The 20,948-nt window shown below is 39.5% G+C and overlaps 2 protein-coding genes across 2 annotated transcripts in view; both read right to left on the bottom strand.

Moving 5' to 3' along the window:
* kiaa0930 (KIAA0930 ortholog) overlaps positions 1-8,072 on the bottom strand; it is a 33,815-nt gene extending 25,743 nt beyond the window's left edge. Inside the window, exon 1 of the mRNA XM_034673913.1 lies at positions 7,597-8,072. Within this exon, the coding sequence (XP_034529804.1) occupies positions 7,597-7,741 (145 nt within the window). The 5' untranslated portion in view covers positions 7,742-8,072. The remainder of the gene's footprint in view (positions 1-7,596) is intronic.
* A 4,019-nt stretch (positions 8,073-12,091) lies between these two features.
* fbxo7 (F-box protein 7) lies at positions 12,092-18,851 on the bottom strand. The gene is made up of 11 exons (XM_034674132.1): positions 18,700-18,851; positions 17,829-17,951; positions 17,486-17,716; positions 16,632-16,668; positions 14,361-14,597; positions 13,726-13,870; positions 13,264-13,347; positions 13,064-13,159; positions 12,696-12,872; positions 12,559-12,599; positions 12,092-12,392 (listed from the first exon to the last, which is right to left on the bottom strand). Exons 2-11 carry the CDS (start codon positions 17,948-17,950, stop codon positions 12,153-12,155), a joined length of 1,410 nt encoding a protein of 469 aa, XP_034530023.1. The 5' UTR covers position 17,951; positions 18,700-18,851; the 3' UTR covers positions 12,092-12,152.
* Between the last annotated feature and the right edge of the window lie 2,097 nt (positions 18,852-20,948).

The following is a 20,948-nucleotide window of genomic DNA, read 5'->3' as shown; positions in this document are numbered from 1 at the left end:
ATAACTGCTGTCGAGTGACGTAAAGAGGCGGGGTTTTGAGCCTCCTAGTCGACAGCTACTGGGCCTGTCAATCAAGTCAGCTGTGCCTCTCATAATGGAAAACTCGTAATCTCAATATCTTCGAAATTGCTGCGTTATGAAAAAATTCACTCCCCGTACAGTGTGTGCCGATCAAGAAATGAGCTATCCAGACTACACTTGTCTTTTGTACCAGGCTGTAAACATGCTTATTTCTGCTGTGAAGATCGGCTTTTTTGAATTTGTGTGTATGTGGTTTCCGGTACTTCGGGAGCCAGCCTCAAGTGGACACTCGATGAACTGCAGTTTTTAACACTTCCGCATTGGCTTCAATTCTCGCGGCCTGAGGTTGCCGCTTGCTTGTCACATAAACACCCTCATGTTACACACATAGACTGTATAAAATATGGACGTAGTATCCGTGACGTCACCCATCTGTGCCTGAGAGCTGTTTGGAAGCCAATCAACGGCGGCAGCCATATTGGAAATGTGGAACTCAACCATGCAGAGTGTGACGTAGTGTGAGCCTCCTATCCAATAGCTATGTGTTCCCGACCGGGAGTCACGTCAGTCATGTCCTTATTTGGGCAAAAACTCGGAATCTTAATATCTTCTGAACCGTCATGTTAGAAAAAAATTCACCCCCGTACAGTGTGTGCCGATAGAGAGATTAGCTTCGTAGGGCCAAGCCGTTTTTTGAACCAGGCTGTAAACATGTTTATTAATGCTGCAAAAATCGTCTTTTTCCCATTCATGTCTATGTGGTTTCCGGTGTTTCTGCAGCCAGCCTCAAGTGGATTCTTGATGTATTGCAGTTTATAACACTTCCCCATGGGCTTCAGCGTTTCAGACCGGAGGTTGCCGCTTGGTTAGACACCAAGCTGAGGGGTTCACCCCATGTTGTGTTGATATGTAATCCACTCGGCTATAATGCATTTAATTACGTCTGTTTTTCACAGTGAAAGCGCTATTAGAGTTATTCATGTGGTACGTTTGAGAGACCGCGATGTGTTGTGGAGAAACTGCAGCTCGCCACTTTGTGCTTTAATAGCTAGATACTGTAGCTACAACATTAACATCTGTGGTGTAGAGGGGGTTCGGCAACCGCTCTACCACTAGAGTCATTTAACTTTCAAAAGCTATATCTGTCTGCTTCAGATCAAGCAAAGAATCTGCTCTGCTGTGGACTGAACGCACCCTATCGATGTCTTAACGGTACGTTTAATGTGTGTTTTGGTTTGATATCAGTCCTGTGATGATACCTGCCAGGTCGCTTCTGCACATGCCTTGGCTGCACCTGTGCATAATGTCAACCCATCAGAAGTGACGCTGTCCATTCTTTATACAGTCAATGTCTTGTACCCACAAGTTTATACCTTCTGCACACAAATATAACTTTTGTGCTACTGACACATTTCTTGTTTACACTTTAAAGCTTTATTATTTTAACTTTTTGCAACACGTTCTTTAATTATTGGTGCCTTTCTCTTGTTGCATTTATTTTTGACTGCTACCTGCGTGTTTTTAGACTGTAGCATCGCTCTGAATGTGCAGCATGTTTCTCCTGATGCAGTTCCCTGAGGCTGCTGCAGAGTGATGGCCCCTGTTGGCCACCGTAGGGGAGGAATGAAATAAGACAAGAATCCTGGCGTGACACATCACAGAGACTGAGGCTACCTTCACCAAGAGGTAAGCAGTAGTTTCAGAAGGTCTAAAAGTTGAATCTCTAAAATTACATACAGAAGAGGTTACAACTATGTGTGATACCACATTGTGTCTATAAGGGGTAGAGGTATTTATGTGTTGATAGACAGCGACATAGACAATCAGTTTGTAACTTACAGTAAAGGAAGTACGTTGTTGTTAAGCAGCTGTGGCTTCATTTAAAAAGAGGGGACGGGGATAAGAACAACCTTATTATTACTGACAGGAACATAAGTACCAGCAGAACACTGGACTTTTGACAAAGCAGAACAATGGTTTAATAAAGTCCTGAGTCACTGTTGATGCTGTCAGATCTGACTCACAGTCAGCAGCCTGAAGAGGACCAACCAAGGACACACACACCACGAACTCTGAGCACAAACACCAGCTACGGACACAACGACACACCAGTGTGGAAACAGGAGAGAAAGTCTGAACAAAACTGCTGCAACAAAAGATTTTAAGTGTATTCTCGTGGCGTGCTCGCAGAAAATCTAACGATTCAGCAGATTGAAGTGCTCCATCTGGTAGTGAGATCACCTGTATGCAGTCAGATAATTACACGAAGCAGAATCATACAGACAAATGTCATCCTCGTGAGGGAACTGCGAAATCAAAAGATATCCAGAAACATGAACAAGAGCACAAAAAAGAAGTCAACTTAATGAACTCTGTGACCCTTAACGTTGAATTTTTTTAACCACCACGCCGGAAAAGACCTTCAAATAGTCTAAAAAGTGTAAAAAATCAAATTAATAGAATCAGACCGGTCTCATTCTGCCTGAGGAATCTCAAAAAAACTACTAAAAGCTCCTCACATGGAAACTGGGTTTTCTTGTTCAGATATTTCCCTCCCTGGTCAACATATTTATCATTTTATCTTTAATTAAGTCCAAAAAATCTCAAGAAAAACAGAGCGTTCCACTGCAGACAATTTCCTCTCTTCTCATGACAAACCTCATTCAGAAATGTATAAATATAAAACAATGTCCTTGATACAGATAGATAGAGATCTCATAGAGAAAGACCTCTATGTTCTCACACATCATCAGGGTGTTCTGCTCAATTCTGCATCAAATGTTTTTTAATATTTACTATAGAAGCTTAGTCCTGTACTAAAGCTGCCGGTGTTCTTGATTACTCCCGGGAATGACTTGGCTGATGCGTTGTACTGTCATATGTTTGTCCATACAATACCGTTTACTGTAGTTGTTGAAATAACAGGTCTTAGGCGTAACTTTGGTTTGCAGCACGATACAATCCATTTATTGCATCACCATACGAACAGTTAGACAGCGTCCATGAGTTTCTCTTTCATTGCACGAACAAACATTTTAGACACGGTTCTCCATGCCGCCTGCCGACGCAGCGTCACAGCATCCAACGTAACAGCGTGACAAGGCAACAACGTGACAACGTGATAACGCAACAACAGTCAAAAACCAACTGCCCTTCCGGGTCAAGACCAAGCGGCAACCTCCGGTCTAAAAATATGAGTCAATGCGGAAGTGTTAAAAGCTGCAGTTCATCGAGGATCCGCTTGAGGCTGGCTCCGGAAGTACCGGAAGTCACATACACATGAATGGGGAAAAGACGATCTTTGCAGCATTAATAAACATGTTTACAGCCTGGTACAAAAGATGAATGTAGTCTGGATAGCTAATTTCTCGACATCCTCTCACTGTGAGGGGGGTGAATTTTTTTGCTAATTCGGCAATTTCAAAGATATTGAGATTACCAGTCTTCCAATGAGAGGCACAGCTGCCTGTGGGAACACTGCAGCTGTTGGCTCAAAGGAGGCTCAAAGCCCGCCTCTTTACGTCACACTGGCTCGACAGAAGCAATATGGCTGCCGCAGCCGATTGGTCTCAAAACAGCTCTTCAGAAACAGATGGGTGACATCACGGATACTACGTCCATATTTTTTACAGTCTATGGTCAAGACACACATCTGATACCCAGGCGGTGACGTACTTTTATACCTGTGCCCTTAATGAGCAAAACGATGACACCTTGTGGCACAATAAACAATGTGTTTCAAAGCTTGACCCAAAACATGAATCTGGCTCTTACATTTACAACATCTTAGTCAAAGTTTGTTGGTTGAAACAAGCTTGTCACGCTCCTCAGAAGTGTGGCTAATAGGTACAAAACATATTCATTTTATGAGGATTTAAACTGATAAGAACACAGTGTTAACATCAGCTGATGACTCGAACTTTATCAATCATATAGCTCCAAAAAATGTCAAGAAACTAGGAAGTCTACTCCTCTCATTCCAAACTTCATTCACAAATGTAGTTTATAAGCTAATGTTGTTCATGTGTAATAATACAGATGTTATAGAGAAAGGCATCTATGTTCTTACACATCATCAGGGTGTTCTGCTAAATTCGGCACCAAAGTGACTTATTTTAAAGGTGACATATCATGCAAAATGGACTTTTTAATGGTTCTCTACCTGAAATATGTGTCCCTGGCATGTCTACAAACACCCCGAGAATGAAAAAAATCCATTCTGCCCCTGTTCTGATTTCTCCACCTTTCTGTAAATGTGTGTGAAACGAGCCGTTTCAGACTTCCGTGTTTTTGTTACGTAACAACAATATCCGGTCTGTCACGGAGTCAGAGCTTGGAGCTTGTTCAGCCCATAGACTGTATAAAATAATACTGAATCCCCCCTCCGTTTTTCATTACCTGCACACATGTGTGCTAACAAGGAGCTTAGGAGGGAGGCATGCTAGTTGTAGGCTGTCTTAATAAACACAAAGGTCGGTTTTACTCCCCACGTCTGCAGATTTGAAGATCTAGTGGATGATTTTTATTTATCATGGATAAGTGCTAGCGCTAGTTAGCATAGCCACATAGCTACATGTTTGTAGCTGTGTACCAAGACACACGTCGATATACTGATAAATAAAACAACAAGAAACACAAAATCTGTGACCAATCCTTCAGAAAGGTCCTGCTACAGGCAACCTCATTCAAAAATGCATCAATTTCAGATGATACCATTAATAATAATACAAATAATAATAATTGATAGGACACATATAGCTGCTTTTCTGGGTACTCAAAGATGCTTTACATAATGTGTGAAAAAAATAAAATGGAAAATAAATGAAACAGAACAAAGACAGGGATGGTGAGGGAGTAGAAGTTATGTGTTGTATGCTTTTTTGAACAAGAAGGTCTTGAGGTGGTTTTTGAATGCGGGTAGAGAGTCCGAGTTGCGGATGTGTGGAGGGAGGGAGTTCCAGAGAGTTGGAGCAGCGATGGCAAAGGCGATGTTCAAATACACGTCCAAAAGAAAATGACTTCTACAATGTTGTGTTAATACAAATCATTAGGGTATTCAGCTGAATTCAGCAGCAAAAGACTGTATTTTAAGGCACATAATTCTAATATATTGTTAGTAGAAGTGTGTTAATTCAATGTGTTCGGACATGCTCAGCAGAAATCCTTCTATAAGATATTCAATGACTTAGAGTCTGGATATTAGGAGTGTTTGAACGGCCTGTAACTTAATACTTTGTCTTCAAATGAACTGATACATTCCTAATAGCTTAAGAACATCCTTAAATGTTACATTTGTTGATGTTTACACGTAGGACAAAGACTCACTTTAACCTTATCCACTGTGTAGCCAATAAAATGTTTAATGTTCAAGTAATGCTGAATTTTAAAGAAGAAAAGTCCCTCATTCAAGAAGTTTGTCAATTTAAGACGAAAAAGATGTGACCGAAAAGAGTTCTTTGTTTTAACAAATCATCAAGATGTTCAAAAAAGATTCATTTAGAGGCGCTTTATGTCAATACAGTGTTAGTTAAAGTTTGTTGATGTGAACTGGCTTTGCACTCTTCACAGAAATATGTCTATGAGATAGGTTAAGTTGAACTAAATGCTTAAAATCCAGAACTTGTTTCCAATTAATTCAGAATGTCTAATACTCAAACAAAACAAACTTAAACCTTGTCGTCTTACAAGGCAGAACAGACCACAGTCTTTGTATTGGAGAATTCCTAACTTCATCGGACACCCTCTCCTCCTCTCTCTCTCTCTCTCTCTCTGCAGCTGAAGTGTCCGCAGGCTGATAAACAGCGTCTGTGATGAAGTCATGGGCTGTGAACAGAGCTCCATTGATTTCTCCATCAGGACAAAAAGGAGCCACAAAAAAACATCCAGCACTGCACCCTGCTCCGATCTGACCCGGGATCTGATCCTATATCTGCACTCCGCACCTCCACAGGTAACACTCACACAGTGGAAACAACCATCAGAGGGAAGCTGGAGGACACTAAACTCACCTGAAGATCACCTCTGATCCTCTGGTGTGTAATAAACAGTTTATTAACTCAGTTTTTCTTCATGATTTCAGGATAACAAAGCTAGTTTTCCCCTTACAGCTGATCTAATTATGTCAATATCTCGTTATAACAATGCAAACCCAAGATAACAAGGAAGATAAGTCTAGACCCCAACTCACATTGATTCATTATCACAGGAAAACTAGCACTCTTATCAGGAGATAATAAGACGAGATCTTGCACAAACAGCTGGAAATGACTCATTATCATGGGGAAACAGAGTAATGTATGGCTGCATGTCTGCTTAAGGCTTCCATAGGAGTCTTTAACATTTGAAAACCATTGATGCTTCCAGTTTCCAGCTTTTTTTAAGCATGTGAAATAATTTTTAGTAATGCTTTTGTGGAGTTAATTTAGGTAGAACAGTCACAGAGGATGTTTTTCTACACTTTTACTTTCTTTTCTGATTAAATGTACGTATTTTTATTTAGGTGTCTTTGCCTTTGTAGGTCTCTTAAAGGTGTTTTTCCACCGCAGGAACTTTACCCCGGAACTACGTGCGTTTCAACCGGAGGAACCAGGGTCTAAATTTAGTTCAGGGGTAGTTAATCTCCCCCCTGAAAAGCCCCTGCTTGGGGGGGGTAGTATTTTTCAGCAGTCCTGGGACTTTTGGTTGAACATAACGGTGTGGAGTTTACACAGTTGTTGAAACACAGAGGGAGTTCCTGGGAATGCATACTGGTTTAGTTTTTTTATTAAGATTTCAAAATATTATTTAATATAATTTTTTTTCTCCATACACCACTGGCCTGATTTGCACAATCTACCTGGGACTTCAGCCGACGGTTGAAACGCAAACAATTCGTGAATTTTGACGCAGAGTTCCAGGGTCTTTTAGCCCCCAGAACTACTTTCCCCGGAACTAAAAGGTTCCTGTGCCCCCATTGTTGTCTACGATTCGACTGCGGCCTGAAGTCTCGAGTAGATTGTGCGAATCCAGCCAGTGACGTATGGAGAAAAATGTTTTATTAAATAATATTTTTAAATTTTAATAAAAAAACTAAACTAGTACGCATTCCGAGGAACTCCCTCTATGTATCAACAACTGTGCAAACTCCACAAACACTGTTACGTTCAACTAAAAGTCCCAGGACCTTTGAAAAGTACTACACCCCAAGAAGGGGCTTTTCAGGGGGGATATTATCTACCCCTGAACTAAATTTAGACCCTGGTCCTCCGGTTGAAACGCTTGTAGTTCAAGGGTAAAGCCCCTGCGGTGGAAAGACGCCTTTAGTTCCAGGGAAAGTAATTCTGGGGGCTAAAAGTCCCCAGAACTCTTGGTTGAAATGCACCTTTACTTGCAATGTGCTACTGTGTACTATTTGTACCTCTGACCTTCTGTAAAGTTAACCTGGAGCTCAGTGATCCTCATCATAGTCCTGAAACCTTTAAACATGACAGCCTGGTGTGTGTGCATAATCATAATCTGGATTAATACAGAGACCTGCAGGGACCCGAGCACTCTGAGGGCCACACAGTGAATAAAAGACCGGACTGATCCGCTCACCCAGCCCGCTGATCTCCTGTCGGATGTTCAGTCGGTTCCTCTCGTCGGCGATGGCCTTCAGCATCTGCTGCAGGGACCCGTCCAGCTCTCCGTTCTCCTCCTCCGCGGGCCCGACAGCCTTACACAAACCGGGGAAGGACGCCATCTCCGAGCTGGGATCATGACAGTCCGGGCTAACAGCTACCGACGGCACCGGTTCACGGCAGCTAAGCAGGCGGCTAAAAAGAAGCCCAGGAGCAGGGAGGGGGGGAGACCTGATATTAATCCCGAGGAGGAGGCTCTGAGTGCGGCGCTGCACACCTCCAGGGGCCGGTACCGGTCTGCTGTGCTGTGGTACCGGAGACAGGTGCAGGTAGGTCGGGCTGCTGAGGGGGACTCTGGTCTTCTGTTGTGCAGATCAGCTGGAAACACCCCTCGCACTTCCTGTAACAACACGAGGCTTTTAAAGAGACAGTGCACCTGAATATACAGAGCGAGGACTGGTGTTACGACGATTTCTGTCACCCGGATTATTCAGTGACGGGACCTGGAAATTCACCATCATTTCAGACATTAAAAATAATTCTATTTTATTCAGTGAAATTGTATAAAGCTTTACATCTTGACATTTTTTCCTTTTCCTTTTGATTAAAATAACGTATAATGGCATTTTGGTTTACAACGTTGTAATCTTTACTAATTCAATATTTTACTTAGACTATTATCTCAGAGTTTTATACACCACCTCAAAATCAGTTTTAAAAATCCTAGTCACACAAATGTTTGTCTCAATATCTCACTGCATTTTGTTCACTGTTTAAATTTAATCTGCTTTTGACTATTTTAAAAAGGTAACAAAAAACCCAGAAAATATCTAATTATCTGTTCAAGTCTTGTGAACCGGCTCCTACCTTGAAGCTGAGACTTTCTACCTGGTTCAAACAGGTGGGTACAGTCCACCATGAATCTGTGGTGGCCAGTGTTATCCTGTTTGCTGTTGTGTGCTGGGGCAGCAGGCTGACGATAGCGGATGCCCACAGACTGAATAAACTCATCCGCAAGCTCAGTGATGTTGTCGGGGTGGAGCTTGACTCTCTGACAGTGGTGACAGAGAGGAGGACACTGTCAAAGCTCCACGCCATCATGGACAACATCGGCATAACCGTGCAATAACTGTGCAATACACTTTTATCCCAGCCACTTCAACATCCTTGTCTTCAACTGTTCCTCAAAGGGATTTAATGTGGCTTCATTTAGCTGGTCTGCAGAAAATTAGCCTACCTATATGAGCATTTGGCTGTGTTTCCTGTGCAGTTATGTATTAACCTACTGCTACTGATGCTTTTGATAACTAACTGTTCACTAACCCTAAACTTAGGAGTCATCTGGCAAAAATAAAGGCAGAAAACTCATTACATTTTCTATTTTCAAGGTTTTATTTCAAGGTTACCTACCATTTTTGTTGATATTTCTTACTATAATGGGTATAATGTACTAATTTTAGATAACTTAAAAAACTAAAACATTCTGGAAGACATCTCACGACCCCCCCAGGGGGTCCCGACCATAGGTCCCGACACACATTTTGGGAACCCCTGGTATATATCTCCTTCATTCCCAGCGCTTTTGTACAAAGATAATTTCTAACTATTCTGTGCTTCTGTATATACTTTATTATTATTATTTAATTTTATTCTATTTCATTTGAGCTTTACTTTATTTTATTTTATTGGTATTTACATTTTATTGTATTCCTTCCTCTATACATATTTTGACTTTCTTACATGCTGTTTATAAGAGCTCTGTAATGACCGAATGTCCCTCCCAGGGATAAATTAATTATTTTTGATTCTGATTCAGATTCAGCTCTCAAATCCAGCAAACCGAGTCCTTATGGTCCTTATGGTCCTTATGGTCCTTATGTGGGTCTGCTGGTGCTTAGCGGGTCATAAATGAAGCGCACCCCTGTTACTCTTAATGCTTTACCCAGACCCGAGGAAGCAAGCATAGTCCCCGCCCGGCAGACCCAGGGTTGGGGCAAAACAGGCGTCATATTATAAATAGTCAAGGTCCAAATTGGCACAAAACGAAAAGCAAACCACGGATATATAAAAATATTAATATTTGAAATAAAATAACTAGTAATACATCATTATGCCGCCGTAGAAACTGATAGGTAACAGAATTCTGCATAACACCGGGGTTGCACCTCATTAAACTCCGCCTGCATCGCCGTCCATACGGAGCCTGTAAAACGAGCGCACCCATTGTTTGAGACAAAAGATGACGTCATTGTCTCACGAGCTCCTGAACGTGGATGCATGAAGGAAACAGTGGGAATAAAAAATCATCTTTATGAAACACATCAGGAGAGGAGTACTGTCACCATTGTCTTAAATTAAAATAAGACATGAATCAATATGAACGGTTCTATGTCAGGATTTAAAGGTTATGAGGACTTTAAACCCCTAAAAATAAACAGCCTGTGTCTTTTTACTTGCAACTTGTTCAAGTAATTGTCTTACTCTGTTTTTGCAACTATAAAAAAAAACCTGAAAAAGCAAAAATTTCTGCATGATTTTTCTGTAAAAATGCAAATTGTGACCAAAAAAAAAAATCAAACTTGAAATGTTGGAACACAAATTTTCCCTTGGTCCAAATTCTAATGCAACAACCTGAAGGTTATCTCCAAGTTTTGACCATCTCAGTTAAGGGTTTAAAGCAGAATTTTAAATCTGGGAATCTTAAGTGTCTTCTCCTCTAAGTCAGGGGTTCCCAAAGTAGTGAGATGTCTTCCAGAACGTTTTTTTTATATATATATATATATAAGTTATCTAGAAATAGTACATTTTACCCATTATAGTAAGAAATATCAACAAAAATGGTAGGTAACCTTGAAATAAAACCTTGAAAATAGAAAATGTAATGAGTTCTCTGCCTTTCTTTTTGCCAGACGACTCCTAAGTTTAGGTTTAGTGAACAGTTAATTATCAAAAGCATCAGTAGCAGCAGGTTAATTCATAACGGCACAGGAAACACAGACACATGCTCATGTAGGTAGGCTAGTTTTCTGCAGACCAGCTAAATGAAGCCACATTAAATCACTTTGAGGAACAGTGGGGGTCGCGAGTCTTTGGCACCAATATTTTGGGGGTTGCAGGCTGAAAAGTTTGGGAACCCCTGTTATACTGAGTAAAACCCTGAATTTGCTCCTTGAGTGTATTATTGTACTTGTGCTACTTTCATTTTTTCCCCCATAAAAACACTCACCTTGATGAAAAAAGTCAACTTTTTGACAAGCAAAGTGTATTAAATAAATAATGAAATATACTAAAGTTTGTAAAAGTCAGTAAAAAGTGAAATTATCATTGCAAGACTAAAAAAATCCACTTTAAAACACTCTGAAACAGTCTCCCCCTGGAACTGATAACTGTGAACACTGTTGACATGTTCAAAAAGCAGCTGAAGACCTATCTGTGTAGACCGGCCTTAGTTTAATCTGTCTGTTTTTATGTCATGTTTTTGTATTTATTTGCAATCACTGTTTTACCTTTTAATGTTTTTCTATTGTTGTTGTTTTAAAGCACCTTGTGACCTCTGTTCTTGAGAGGGGCTCTATAAATAAATCTTACTTACTTACATATTTTGCACTTTAAATTGCCTTCTTCAAAGACAGCAGCATAAAAAGATACAAAGACAAAAATAGTTCAAATTGATACACGAGCACATGGACACTAAATATTCCGCTAACACATTTCTTTAAGCACATCATTTAAATAAATCTCCAGGTTTCTTAGTTTATATTCAGTTTGAAGATTGGAAAACAATCATTACATTTTTTAAATGAACACAGATAAAAATCTTGACTTTTTTGGTTTGAAGTTAAAAGTTATAAAGTAAAAGGTCCAAAACACAAAAAAATGTTTTACCCAGAGGGCTTTTGTTGTGACTAATCTTTTAATCTCTTTCCATTTATATTTCCTCTTTTGACCTCAGCGTGCTTCGGTACAGATAAGAGCAGATAATGAAACAGCAGACTAATGAACCTGCACAGATTCCTCAGGTGAGCTGTGCTGAGAGCAGTTTTTAATTAAACACACATTTATTCAAGAACATGAGGGGAGAATTCAAAGTGAAGCTCTACGAAGATTTAAGATTTCAACACATCTTGTTCAGAGTCAGGCTGTGGAGGTGAGAAAACTGAGATCGAATTTATGTGATATTAAAAATAGAGATTTCTGATGTCCTCCTTTCTTGTGTCGTTATTTAAAGATGTGACTGACTGTCATGATCTCTGATTGGAGAGGTACAAAGCGACGTCCTTGCTGATACGTCACAAACCTGCTCAGTAAGAACTCTGGTGATATGCTGAGTCATCAGCTCTTTGGAGGTTAAAGCTGTTCTCTGGAGATTTCTGCACCACATCTTAAAGATCCTTTCTTACAGTAGTTTATTTTTATTTTTAAAGAGAGCTTGCCTCTTCCTGTTCTATACCTTCATATATCGACAAACACTCTTCTGGTTCAGGTCAGTTTTATTTCTGCAGAAGAAGAATCAGATGAAGCCTCGCAGTACGTCTAGAGAGGTTTTAGGCGGCGGACAGTCTGAGACCGTCTTTCCGGATCTCGGAGTGGGCTGATGGGGCTGAAGCGAAGCCGAGGGAGGCTGTGTCTCTGGTCGTACCGTACTCCGGTGATGCTGGGCAGTGGAGAGGCGACGGGGAAAGGGGGGGGGAGAAGGAAGTCTGTGGTCCAGGTGGATGGGAAGGAGAGGACACGACGGCGGGAAAAGAGACGTTTGTAGGAGTGTTTATAGAGCTGAAGACGGACAGAGAAACAAAACGTGAGGTGAAACCTTCACTACATGTTTGATGAAAACTGAAAAACAACCTGTTTCTGACTTCCTCACATCACATTTATAATAAGTGAAAATTTACTGATAAATGTGATAAATGATAATGATATATGAAGGTGCGTTTCTCACCTTTTTCCAGTTTGTGTCTCTGTGTCTTCCTGGATGTGAATCTGAACCAAAGCACACCTCAGTTTATTCAAACATCTAAATGATCCACAAATATGAAAAAGGTCAGAGGTCATCTCTCTGGTCTCTGAGTGTCTCACCTTTGAAGTCTCTGCGGTGCAGGTGTTTCCACAGCATAGAGTCAGCTGTGGCGTTGTTAAAGTGTTTGCAGACTGAAGACAGTCTGACCACAGAGACCACGTCCAGCAGTCTGAGGACTCTGAGGGTGAGCTCCGCGGGAAGAGCCGCCAGACCGAACGCCACGGGCAGAGACATCGCTGGAAGAAAAGAGAGAGACTTGAAGTCAAGAGGAACGTCAAACAGCCAAACTCAGAGCCTGTTGTACTAAGTTACAACTTCACTAAAATAAAAAGAGATCAGTCACTTACTCTCAGTTAGGTAAGTAGGTGTGCGTGCATGTGTGTGTGTGTATGTGTGTGTGTGTGTGTGTGTGTGTGTGTGTCTCTACCTGCTCTGGCTGAAGCGATCAGTGGGTACGCCAGCTGGTCTTTGAAGATCCGGGACAGTTTCTTTAGATCTTTAAAAGCAGCAGCAGCACTTTCTCCTGAACAGACAGCACAGACGTCACATGACGTCATTTTATTATTAAATAACAGAAACTCTGACAGTGAGATTTAACAGGGTTAAACCGACCAATCAGAGCAGTACCTGGGCAAAGGTTGGTCATGTAGCTGCAGGGGTTCAGGGTCAGTTTGGGGATTGTGTCAACGCTTTTGTTCACCTTCAGAGTCGCTGCAAGGAAAAACAAACCGTCTGATTATTTAAATTCAAAATGAGCAAAGAGTGAAATGATTTTTTTTCTCAATAGAAATATCTGAGAGGAAATTCTGCCAAAGTCCTTAAATATAATGAAGTAAAGTTTAAGAACAAGGAGCGATATATGAGTGCAGTCAGGGAGGATGGGATAGTGGATAGAGAATGAAAGTGGGTAATGAAATGGGGCAAAGATGCAGGTTGGAATCAGAATTGGGCTGCCCATTTCAGGGAGTATAGCCTCTGTACATGGGGCGCACAAGTTCTAACCACTACGCCAAACCAGAGTCTCAACTCTGAATAAATTAACTCTGTGGGTTCATGTGATCGAGCGTTTCTTCATCGTGATGAACTCACCGTTGATGACGAGCACGGGGCTCATACACACCGCCAGCACAGAGACCAGACTGTTCTCACACAGAGGATGAGAGTACTGCAGTCTGTACACTCCACCGGCTGACCTCCACCCTGCAGGCATCTCACCTGACATCAGCTCACTGCCCTGAAACACACACAAACACACTATGAGTACACATTCTGACACTACTCAGGGGGTCTGCATTTTAGTATATGAGGTGTTCTGGTGTCTGTTTGTAGTCTGAGTAGTTTTTGACCAATCAGGTGGCTTTTGAGCATGCAGGAAACACAGTCTGCATGGAGAGCAAAAGTAGGAGGAACATAATCCAAAATCAGTTTCCGTTTCAGGCTCATGTCGCTGAAGTAGGCCAGAGTAAAGCCTCTGTGTAACCTACTATTTACAGTGAAACTGAGACTCACCACAAGATGAATGGGGGATACTTTAGGAATGTAATGAACCAAGAAATGATGGTGTTTGTTCTACAGAATTTCTCATCTCTTGTCATCTCTAACAGGACTTTAAGCAACGCAGTGCACTGAAAGGAAGTCTTTGCTGGAAGTTGTTTACTGCTGAAGCTGTCAGCCATCGTTTCTAGAGGTTTATACCATTATACTACCAGGCCTTGTTGTCTCACCTGAGGAATGAACCCGGTCTCTAACATCAGCAGGTGTCCGGCCACCATGATGGCGTCATTGGGACTCTTTGTCTGAGCCGACTGGTAAAGGATCTCGAGTAAGAGAGGAGCCTGACCCTCCTCTGCCTCGCTGCACAGCATCGGCTCCCAGCTGAAGGATGAAGAACCAGAGGACACAGCCTCACCAGGGCCCTCAGAGTCTGACGACTCTGCAGGGAGGCTGCTGCTGCTGCTGGGCTGATTATCACAGAAAGAACATGAAGACAGTGAGGAAATGCCTTGAAGCTGTATTCTCTCAGATGTCCAGCAGAGGGCGACTCCACTGGTTTTGTATAGAAGTCTATGAGAAAGTCCTGATTCTCTCTCTTAAGTTGATTCATTCCCTCAGTAATCATTCTACTGATGAGTTATGGTCTCAGTCTCTACTTTCAAGTCTTCTTGAATACAGCATGATGTTATTTTGTAAACTAGAAACCACCTGTTAACGTGTATTATCTTATTTCTCATGATCAGCTGATGAAAGCTGAAATCTGCTGTCTCATGTTTCTGTGAGGATCATTTTCTCCTTTTTTATTAAGTCATCTACATTTTGGGTCCAAACAGCTTCAGTCTGACTCACTGCTCATTTATTTCTTATATTAAAGTATTCACCTGTACGCCTCAGTGACAAACCTCTCTCACTTTATTCATGGATGTTCACGCACAGAGCCATAAAACTGAAGCACTGTACACTGTCTATATGCCTGAGGACTAGGGCTGTCAAAATTGCTCCAAAATGACGTTCGAATATTCGCTCTAAAAAAAAAAACTCCATAGGTTCGAACCATTGGAATATCTATATTTGCGCATTATGTCAATAACAGGTGGACAAACTAATACAAGGAGACATAACTACTTGTATATGTATTTTTATTTAAGATATAACATGCCTAAAACATACCTACACATTACAAAACAAGTAAATGACCTAATGGTCTATACCGTAACACTTTTAAGACCGGAGACCTCTCGCTCGCTCGCTCGCCCCCCTCTCTGTGCGTAATGCGCTGAGTGAGTGCAGAACAAGACTTGTGCCAGCAATTAAAGGTCCCGACTCTTGTCCCTAATATAGGCAGGTGTCATTCAGTGATTGAAGCAAATATTATTAACATCAATTGAAATGAAAGTTAAAAACGAAAAAGTAGTCCACTTACATTCTTGGCGCTTGTATAAAAAAAAGAGGAAAAATTGCATTTTATCACAGTGTCACTGATTGTCGGGCTCAGGCCCGATCTCTTTTTATTCACTATGTTCCCAGCGGAGGAAAAGACGCGCTCAGAGCGCACTGAGGATCAGGGGACGGAAAGATTTCTCTCTGCAGTCTGCTTCACGCTGTGCATGTGTGACTCCTGTGACCTGTCCCTGACCTGTCATGCAGTGCGCCCACTCGCAAAGCAGCCGCTGATGTGTTTTTTTTCCACAGTCGAACATTAATTTTCACAATCGAATCTCCGGTTTTTTTTAATATTCGAATTTAGAATATTCGTTGACAGCCCTACTGAGGACATGCAGGTTTGAACACCTTTGGGTGCAGGTTTATGGCAGAACTTCAAGGATTATGGGTCTTTCTGCATAGAAACATGTTTTTCTTAAATCTTGTGAAAAGTGAAAGGGGTTAGGTTGAAGATGCATTTTTTATATATTTTCAAAATGAGACAATTTACTTCTATTAAAAATATTATTAGCTCTTCACTCTGTGTATTTTTTGAACTGGTGTGAATCAGTGAGTGACAAAAAATATGATAATAAAGCCATATTAGATACCAAATAATCCAGGTAAATTATTAATAATTTAGATGACTCTTAATACACAAGAGACATTTCAGTCTAATAGTAAATTTTTTTACTTTTTTTTTGTTGTATTTTTGGGCTTTTTTTTGCCTTTATTGGACAGGACAGCTGAAGAGAGACAGGAAATGTGGGGAGTAGAGAACGGGGGAAGACCTGCAGGAAATGGTTGACCGGGAGTCAAACCAGTGACCTCTGCGACGAGGACTATAGCCTCTATACGTGGGACGCTTAGAACGCTACAGGCCACCAGTGCCTCGAACAGTATTTATTTATTTATTTATTTATTTTAACTATTTATTTAAAAACTCTTTTTTTTTTTTTTCAGTTTTCATTTTATTTTGTCATTTATTGCAAATATCAATGCCATATATATATATTTACTTCTTTTACTTCATTATAAGATTTGAGTATTTCTGTCATGTCTTCACTGTCTCCACTCACCTGGCTGGAGGTCATGGCTGCTGTCTGTCTGGTGTTCCTGTAACAGAGTAGAAAATAATGTTCTGTTGCAATATTGTAAGACCACTCTTATTAACATCTGTCTGAGGTGATCTGATCACAAGTGGACAGTTTAAAGTACGAGTATTCACACTTTGCATTAATATACGTCTCTCAATGCATCTTAAGTGAATACTTGTGATCTGATCTCACCTTCCTGTTCTGTATGCAAATAAACACAGGGACTCTTTCAGCTTCATTAGCCTTTAAAAAAACACCATTAAAAAAAAAAGTGCAATGCATATTAGTTGCACTGACTTTTTTTGTACCTAGATTAATTTAGAAAGTCTAAAAACACCACTTGAATGCCACATTAGGATGTGGTTCTGCACATTTATCTTGGTCTGGATGATTTGGACGCTTAAATCTGATTCTTAAGTGTCTTTTGAGTTACTCACAACTTTGTACACAACAAAAACAAGTGACCAAAGTGCATCACAATCCATGCTGCTAACATGTGGCTAAACCCAGACCAGCCTCCTCCACTGCCCACTTTGTCTGGAGCAACAGAGGAAGTCTGAAAGGCAACTTTACTATGCAACTGTTTGATATGAAGGATCTCTGTCTCATGTCAGTGAAGGAAACAGCTTCGTCAGCTTATACAGTTACTAACGCCAGCATCATTTCATCACTACAGCCCATGCAGATAGATCTGTGTTGTCTTGATGCAAAGACATGATCTGATCTCTCAGTGTGGTCAGTCTGTAAATGGGATTTAATTTGTCTGCAACCGAACAGTGAGTTACAGAAGTATAAAACAACGCAGGAAAAATAGAAGCAGTCAATACGGCTCTTGCCTCTGGGTCTCTGTGCTGCTGGTTGCTGTGTTGGTTGTGTTGGCACACTCTGAAGAGGTGGAGTTGGTGTTGTTGGTACAGTTGGTGTTGCTGGTGGAGCTGGCGACTGCAGACTCAGGCAGGACGACACGGATCAAATCCCCGGACACGATGCCGCAAGACGACAGAGTCTGTCCTGAGTCTGTTAGAAGCTCTGAGCCTCTTAGAGACAAACTGAACTCTGTGTCTGCACTGAAAGAGAAACAATAAACTCTGATCAGTGTAAAGCCACAAACCATAAAATGTCAGTCACGGAATATAAGAATCATGAATCATGATCTATTTGTCAGTGGGTGTGTCTGACCTGAGTCCCTGAGAGGACAGAAGTTTCTCCCTGATGAGATCTGTGAGCTTTTTCAAACTGGGTTCTTCTCCTGATAACTTCACTTGGCTGGTCTGATGCAGGAGACGAACACGCAGCTTCATGCTGGAGAGAGAGAATAATAAAGGTGTTAAGATTTCCCTTTGCTGGAACAAAAAAGCCCAAAGAAAACAGACCCTAGATGTAAAAACATATACTGAATATCATCTAATTTACAAAGTGAATAAGGTTTTCACTCAGAAACAAGATTTTAAACATTTCAATGAAGTAAAAATTTAATGTAGTTTGGTGGAAGAATACAGTCAAGGGTGTCAACCATACTGTATGGTGTCATCATACAAACTGCATTAGTCACTGATTGTCTCCCTTCCAGGACAAAAATGTTGTTCCTGGATCTCAAACTTCTGTCTGAAACTCCTCTTTTTATTCAGTGATGAGTCATGGACGTTATTTCTTTTGTGTTGCTTTAATTCATCATAAAAAAAAAAACTGAGAAAGTTATCACAACATCAGATTCAGTTAGAGGCCTAGAGACGTTATGTAGGAAATAAAGAGTTTGTCATAAAACTTCCAAAGTAGGATAAAATATTAGATTGATGGAAAACATACAATAAACTTTATAAATACATAAAATAATTTAGAATCGCATTAAAGAAGTATAAAAAACAAGTTTAAAATTAAATTAATTCTTTTTTTTATAAATCTTAGAGGAGATATAATATTTCGTTTTTGCTAACCACTCCGTTAAGTTGCTGCGCAACCATGACCAGCTAGTTAACAGAGTGCTAACTAACTCGTTAACTGACCTAAACTGACGTTTGAGTGAAGCAGTAAGCCGAATAAAAACACTTACATGATGAATTCAAGCAATAAAACCCAGGACGGTGTTTCCAAACTCCTCTAATAACACCAAACTGTAAACACAGACAGCAGAATCACAGCTGATCAAAGCTAGCCGAGCTCGACACACCACTTCCGGTTTGAACCACGGAGACTTTCAAAATAAAACTTAAAGTATCAGTTTCTAACGGTTTATAAAACTTCTTTAAATAAAACTTAAAATATCAGTTTCTAAGTAAGTTTAAAAATAAGTCTGGGGAAAACCTTTTTAAAAACTATTTAATCATTTATCAATTTTCTTTTTTTTAAAAACAAATTTTATTTATGATTTTTTCAATACAATACTAATAATTCACAGTGATGACATATACTGATTAATAGAATCCCCCACCCATGGTAACATTAAGAGGGAATACAACTTACTATCAAAAAATTACAATAGAATGAAATAAAAACAAATGAATACATAATAACAATAAAATAAACAATATGAAATGCAATAAATAAATTGAAATAAATACAAAAGTTAAGAAAGTGAAATGTTATGGGTTAAAACAGTACACCATTATCTTCTAGGGCATACACAAGCACTGCATTTATCTATTTTAATCAAACAAGATTTGCATGGGATGGCTAAATCTAGTTTTCTCTATAATTTTTATTTTTTTTAAGCTTTATTTTATATTTTAGATGTACATTAACAAACAATGGGTACATTCAGAAGGAGCATCATACATAAACAATCATTAAAGACACAAATAATACGGCTTCAGTTGGTAATTTAAGGCAAATGAGAAAAGTATACATACATAGAAAATAAATAATAAAATAAATTGAGTAAGGAGAGGGAATAATTTAACAGTTCAGTTCACTGATAAATTACCAGTTTTACTGTCAGAATTTCACAAACAAATATTGTTGTACTGGAAGATGTTATACGTATACAACTTTTCACCCCATAACGCCACTCTCTGGAAAAGCAGATATATTTGACATAAGAACAAATCTTTATTCTATGCAGACTGGCATGAGAGAAACATAGCAAAGCAAAAGATACACACTTTAAAATTATGAACAATATTTATCCTTCTAAAAGAATTACTCTGTGCACGCTTTAAATTTGAAGACATTTATGCCCCCTTTGTGAAAATGAAGTTGAGTCGACGAACCATATTTTCTTCTCATGCCAAACTGTGAAAACCTTCTGGATTGATATCCATGAATGTTTAAAATAAAAAATTAAATCCATTCCAATTTCCTTTTCAATAAATTACATAACTTTCGGTTTGATATTCAGCGCATCATTCCACCATGGTGCAAGACTGAACGCTTCAGGCACTCCTTTGTGCCCACTGCCATCAGACTGTTGAACAGTAACGGAGGCCACAGACTGCACCATGCTGACCACTGACAACCCCTCCCATGAACAGATCCATACCATCCCTGCTCTGTCTGTCACACTTCATCATCTCATCCTGAACTGACTCTCTTGACTGCTGCTGGCATTATAATGCATAATATACTGTATTATAATTATCTTGCCATATTATATTATGTTATATTACACTATTATTCTAACTACAACTCATGGTCATATTACATACCCATATAATTTTTATTTATTGCTTAATTTGTCATTACCAACCATAATCACACCATGTCAACCTGTCACTACTGAATTTTTTTTTTTAATACTGCCTGTAATTACTTCTATTTAATTTAAATTCCATTTGTAACATTGTATATATCTAAATTGTATTCTAGCTTTATTTATCTATTTTTATTTTTATTTTATTTTATTTTATTTTATTTTATTTTATTTTATTTTATTTTATTTTTATTTTATTTTATTTTATTTTATTTTATTTTATTTTATTTTATTTTATTTTTATTTTATTTTATTTTATTTTATTTCATTTTTACTTATTTTTACTTATTGAAACTTCTTTCTTGATTGTACTTATGTCTGGGTTGCTGTAACAACTGAATTTCCCCCCCGGGGGATCAATAAAGTAATATCTTATCTTATCTTATATCAAAAAATAAAAGTGATGAAATCTGCTGTAACATAATCCTGTGCCTCTCAAAATTCTTTATTCATCAAAACAGAATTATGAAATCTCCCCTCAAATTTGTTGTTTTTCTAAATGAATTTCAAATGTACTTAAAATCATTGAAAATAATGAAAAGACCATTGACTGTATAAAATAATGAAAAGACCATAGACTGTATAAAATAATGAAAAGACCATTGACTGTATAA

Source organism: Notolabrus celidotus, chromosome 21, assembly GCF_009762535.1.
Source record: "Notolabrus celidotus isolate fNotCel1 chromosome 21, fNotCel1.pri, whole genome shotgun sequence".
Classification (NCBI taxonomy): Eukaryota; Metazoa; Chordata; class Actinopteri; order Labriformes; family Labridae; genus Notolabrus; species Notolabrus celidotus.
The sequence above is the reverse complement of the archived record's forward strand: the minus strand, read 5'-3'. Positions and strand labels throughout refer to the sequence as shown.

Coding starts and splice junctions, on each gene's coding strand:
- fbxo7 (XM_034674132.1), bottom strand. CDS start 17,950: ATGAAGCTGCGTGTTCGTCTCCTGCATCAGACCAGCCAAGTGAAGTTA. Junction 13,348..13,725: donor CCCCGTGCTCGTCATCAACG/GTGAGTTCATCA, acceptor TTTTCCTTGCAG/CGACTCTGAAGGTGAACAAA. Junction 13,160..13,263: donor CATGACCAACCTTTGCCCAG/GTACTGCTCTGA, acceptor CTGTCTGTTCAG/GAGAAAGTGCTGCTGCTGCT.